This window comes from Morus notabilis, unplaced genomic scaffold (genome assembly GCF_000414095.1).
Source record: "Morus notabilis unplaced genomic scaffold, ASM41409v2 Scaffold388, whole genome shotgun sequence".
NCBI lineage: Eukaryota > Viridiplantae > Streptophyta > Magnoliopsida > Rosales > Moraceae > Morus > Morus notabilis.
Window position 1 is genome coordinate 587467 of NW_010362833.1, and position 5041 is coordinate 592507.

The 5041-nt window shown below is 36.6% G+C and overlaps 1 protein-coding gene across 2 annotated transcripts; it reads right to left on the reverse strand.

Moving 5' to 3' along the window:
* Positions 1-257: 257 nt before the first annotated feature.
* LOC21403298 (protein IQ-DOMAIN 14) lies at positions 258-4408 on the reverse strand. Of its 2 annotated transcripts, XM_024168829.1 has the most exons (8): positions 4025-4408; positions 3799-3899; positions 3090-3166; positions 2883-2989; positions 1995-2471; positions 1658-1897; positions 1359-1487; positions 258-1014 (listed from the first exon to the last, which is right to left on the reverse strand). In XM_024168829.1, exons 4-8 carry the CDS (start codon positions 2955-2957, stop codon positions 355-357), a joined length of 1581 nt encoding a protein of 526 aa, XP_024024597.1. In that variant the 5' UTR covers positions 2958-2989; positions 3090-3166; positions 3799-3899; positions 4025-4408; the 3' UTR covers positions 258-354. The 2 variants fall into 2 exon arrangements, with proteins under 2 accessions (XP_024024597.1, XP_024024596.1); XM_024168828.1 differs by lacking the exon at positions 3799-3899.
* Positions 4409-5041: the final 633 nt, after the last annotated feature.

Here is a 5041-nt window from a genome sequence, read left to right on the forward strand (position 1 = left end):
ATATACATCAAAATAACGACAAATTTTTCTTGTGCTAGTCATAGGCAGAATAGGATGATTTGATTTTGGTAGCACATCAGTAGGCCTTTTTTTTTAAATAAAACAAAACCAAAAAGAATTAACTGTCATGATATTTTCTTTTCTCCCAAAAAAAAAATAAAGATCAAAATAAAATAACCAATCTGTTACACCAATTACTTCAAACCACCAATATTCCTATTCTCCTTTTTTTTTTCCCTTATTATTTTACATCAGTATTTGGTAAACTCAAACTATGATCACCATAACACTCAAAAATCAAAATAAACACAACGGAAGGGACGTAACAAATGTTAAAAATTACACAAAATCAAATCACACAAATCGGTTAAACGGCTTCCTTCCAACCGCCGCTGGCAAAGAAACCGTCGAATCCACACTCAAATTTCCCACAGAATGCAGGGACTGGTGCTTTTCTAATGTCCTTGCAGAAGTGCTTGTGTCATTATTATTACTATTACTACCACCATTGGAGAAGAATGAGCCTTTGTTCCACTTGAACGATCCAATGCCTTGTGTCAAGGGAAAAGAAAGCCTTCTCTTCGAGTAGTCGCTGCTCGGGGTTGCCATGAACCGCTCCTTTGGGTTACTGTTAGGTCTCACTTTAGCCTTTGAGGTGGCGGCGTTGGCTAATGGAGTTCTGCCTGGTGTTGGGGTTCGGGCTGATGACATCCTTCCGGCTGTAGTCGGGAATACTATGGTGGACTTTGTGGATCTTGGGGTGGGAGTATCCAAGGATGTTTCGAACGCGAACTGGCGTTGTTTTTGGATGCTAGATGGCGGGCGGGGGCTTGGCTTAAACTCAGAATTAGGCCTTGGAGGAGTGAGTTGGAAGGTCTTCATGATGTTGGGGGTTTCGGGAGGATTGGAAGGAGGAGGTAGCTGCCTTTCCAACCAGTTGTACCACCATGGAAATCCGCCGGCTCGGATGTCTGCTAGAGGCGTTTGAGCTGATTTAGGACTGGCTTTCCACAACTGTCACAACAAGAATCAAGACGTCAGAACATCTATTGCTCTAAGAAATGCAAATTCTTTCAAAAAAGAATGCAAGTTAAGAAACATTTAGTAGCAGAAGGACAACAGAGAGGAAATCTAAATATCCAATATCAATAATCAAGTTCTTCGTTGAAATTATATAGAGAAATTAAACATAAATATATGATGCACTTAACAAAATTTTGAGTTGTGAGCTCAATATCAAGTAGAGATGAATCATAAAAGATGACATGAAATAACTTCATAGGCTATTTGATAGATAGGTCCAAGTGATGGGTTTGAAAATGGATTCTTTTTTTTTTTTTTAGGTAAAAACAGAATACCTGGTGAGAATATGCATAGGCCATTGCTCTTTCTCTCTTGATGATTGCCTCAACCTTTCTCTGCATTCTTCCCTCAACTTCCTCTTTTGTCAGCACGCTATCATCCCAATCATCATTACCTGCCTCAGACTAACACCAAACCCATCCATCATTAGTAATACATATAACAGACATCTTGACACTAAAAAGTCCCCCTTTTCTTCACTTCAAAAGTAGTTGTTTCGATTTTCATGATTGCAACCAAAAACTGATAGGAAGGCTATGCTATAAACCAAAACTAAATAAATGGTGTAACTTACATCATTGCCCAAGTTCCATTTGCCAAAAGCACTCTCTGCTTCCTTATCATTCCTGTATTGAGCTTGACGCCTTGCTTGGTTCTCCAACATCTGGATCCTCCGCGACTGGATTTGAGACTGGACTCTCACCAAGAGCTGCATGTATTTCATGGCGTTCATCGTCTGGCGCTTCACGTTCTGCCCTCTCACCACTCCTTGAAGCCTCACCAGCCCTTTAAGAGCTCTGAAGCTTCTCCTGGCCTGCAAAACAAGTACAACACCGATGTTATAATTAAACAAGCATCGACACTAAATACAAACTAATTTGGAAATGCATATATGAACCTAAAAAGCTTACCGTATAACCTCTATAGGCGGCTTGGATCTTGGTAGCTGAAGCGTGATGGTGCCTTAAAGTGGGTTCGGGTCTATAACTTATCTCCTTATGGTGATGGTGATGATGAACAATTCTCGGAGATGGAGCTCTAGGAGAAACAGCTTTTGGAGAAGAAAATCTAGGAGAAGGAGCCCTCGGTGATACAGCCCTCGGAGAAGGAGCTCTAGGAGAAGCAACTCTAGGTGACACAACCCTTAATGGAGAAGCCGCCCTTGGAGTAGCAACTCTAGGAGGCACAAGAGGCGGTGTACTCTTCGGTTGCTCGGGGGATAGAGGAGGCCTAAAAGTTACTCTCTGTTGCTCTCTTTCAAAATCCCCAAAGATCTTCTCAATACTGCTAGGCTCTCTGAAGAGGGGAATGAAAGAATTGGTCTCTCCATGTCTAAGCTTTCCTAGGCCCTTCTTCTTTTTCTCTTTTGTGGTTTTCTTCTCTGAGTCCTGCAATGTCATTAATACTGTAAGTAGTATTCTTCTTGCATTTCTAGACTAAAGACACAAAAACTTCTAAATAGAATGAAATGTGAAATTAATATTTGAAACTCGAATAGCCACTAAATCTAGTTAACAAAGATCTTTGATCATTTATTATTACCTAACAAACCATTTATGGTGGGCCTACAATTTTTATCAAGTCATTTAGACAAATCCTAAGTTCCAATCTAGATACTTTCAAGCACTTTCATTTCAGCAAACAAGAACCCAATTACCAAACAAAAACCAAATCCTAAAATGGACCGCTTGGAGTTAGGATTGGAGAATCCCATCTACAAATAACCTTATTATTTACAAATAAATATTAATTAGGAAAAGATTTAGCCAATTAAGAAAGAAAGGAAGAACCCCACTTACATTGACTGGTTTCTCCTTGGAGTGGGGTGTGAAAACCCTCTTTATTGCAGAAAACCAACTTCCCTTCTTTCCCATGTTTCTAGCATTACTTTTTTTCTCCCTCGCAGCTGCATAAAGAAAATTTCAACAAATTCTAAAATCACGACACATTTCTACACTTTTTCTTAAGCTTCAAACCAAACTAAAATTATGACACAAAAAACTTACCAAACGATTTATAAGCTTATAATTGACTCTTCCTTCTCAAATCCCCATATTAAGCACAAAGAAGATGACATGCTCATCTGACAGTATTTTCCAGAACAACACGCCATAAGAAACATCTCTCATCGAGAAGAGGAAAAAAAAAATCCTCAGCTAAAATCAACATGGGATTTTACGGTTGAAGCATACGAGGTTGATCTTCAAGGAAGAAGATAATAAGAAGGTAAAGAAAAACAGTGGAATCTAGAGGGAGTTGATTCAAATAATTATGGTTCATGTAAATCAAAACAAAAACAAAAAATACTCTCTATCTTCAAAAAAGGCTAAAAAATCTGAGGTCAAAACTATATAGACTAGTATATCTATATATGCATATCCAAACAAACCACAAAATGACAAGTTAAAATTATAATCTAGTTGAACATGTATGAAATAAATTAATAAAAAAAAGCAAAAAATACAGCAAAGTCCTCAGAAGGATATTTCTTAATCTCATAAATGATCGAGACATAATCAAGACAAGGCAAAAAAAAAAAAAAAAAAAAAAAAAAAAAAAAAAAAAAAAAAAAGACACATAAATTAGAGACCGTAGAAAATGGTTTTGGAACCACATGTACACAGCAAATATTTTTCTTAAAAAAAGAAAAGAAGATATTTTTCTTGACAGTTAAATTCTTTCTGATCAAGACAAGATGGATCCCGAGAAAATTACCTCGAAACAAACAGGAAATTACTTATTTTTTCCACTACAGAAAGACCAAAGAAGCTAGCTTTATTTTCTCTCTTCCAAATATGGTTCTTTTTGTTGGGATCCTAAAACTCAGAACATAATTACTCAAGAAATTAATTATTAAACTAAACGATCATAACAAGCTTAATTAACGAAAACCCAAAAGGATTTATAGTATAAACCAGCATAAGATGAGAAGATTTTGTACCTGATTAGCCTTTTCTCAACCCTGGAAAAGCTGCTAAGAAGAATAATAACACAAGCAAAAGGAAGAAACAGAGAAGAAAGCAGAGAGAAGGAGAGAAGAGGTTTGTTTGAGCCTCCCTCTGGTTTTATGTTTGTTTCTCTCTCTAGCCTTCCTCTGTCTTTTTATTTTTTATTTTTTTATTTTAGTCCATGATCTTATGATTCTTTCAAAGAATTTTCTCTCTCTATCTCTAGAACTTTGAACTGGGGTGTGTGCGTGTTTTTCGCCTTGTCTGAATTGGCTTTGCTTTCCTTTTCTCTTCTTGGCTGCCTTTCACCTTTTGTGGGATTTATATTATATATATAATTTTTTTTCTTTTATTTATTATTATGAGTTTGATGATGATGATGATGAGAAAGAGAAGAGAAAGAGCTAGAGAGAGAGAGAAGAGGAGAGAAGAGAGAGAGAGAGAGAGAGAGGAGAGGACGTTGGCCACTTTCTCACTCAAAAATGTGGCCAACTTCAACCAACTTTACTTAAATGGGAAGACTATTTTGGACAACAACAATTCCCACTTAAATTAATTTATACGGTTAGGTTTGGTAAATCTGCCCTTTCTTTTATTATACCATCATTATTTTCATTAGTCTTTCTATAAAACCCTTTTTTATAGGATTATTTTCATATATACTCTCTGAAGTATGTACTTCATTTTAAAATACTCTTTAAAGTATGTATTTTATTTCAAAATACTCTTTGAGTTTTTAAAATAGTTCAAAACACCCATAATTTATAGAAAATGAATCAAAATACCTCTATTGTTATTTTTTGTCTATAATTCAAACAGATTACCAATGTGACATAACATTAAATATTAATTAAAGGTATTAAATTCTAATTTAATTAATGAAAATGATAACCCTCCACGCTAAAAACCCATGGGCCCTAACAGGTCTCACGACCCGTCCACGGAAGACTCCCCGGACGTCCCAGATCCGCCTCATCCTACTCACCGACGGCGGCACGAATCCCCCACCA

Coding starts and splice junctions, on each gene's coding strand:
- LOC21403298 (XM_024168828.1), bottom strand. CDS start 2,957: ATGGGAAAGAAGGGAAGTTGGTTTTCTGCAATAAAGAGGGTTTTCACA. Junction 2,472..2,882: donor CCAAGGAGAAACCAGTCAAT/GTAAGTGGGGTT, acceptor ATGACATTGCAG/GACTCAGAGAAGAAAACCAC. Junction 1,015..1,358: donor CCTATGCATATTCTCACCAG/GTATTCTGTTTT, acceptor TTGTTGTGACAG/TTGTGGAAAGCCAGTCCTAA.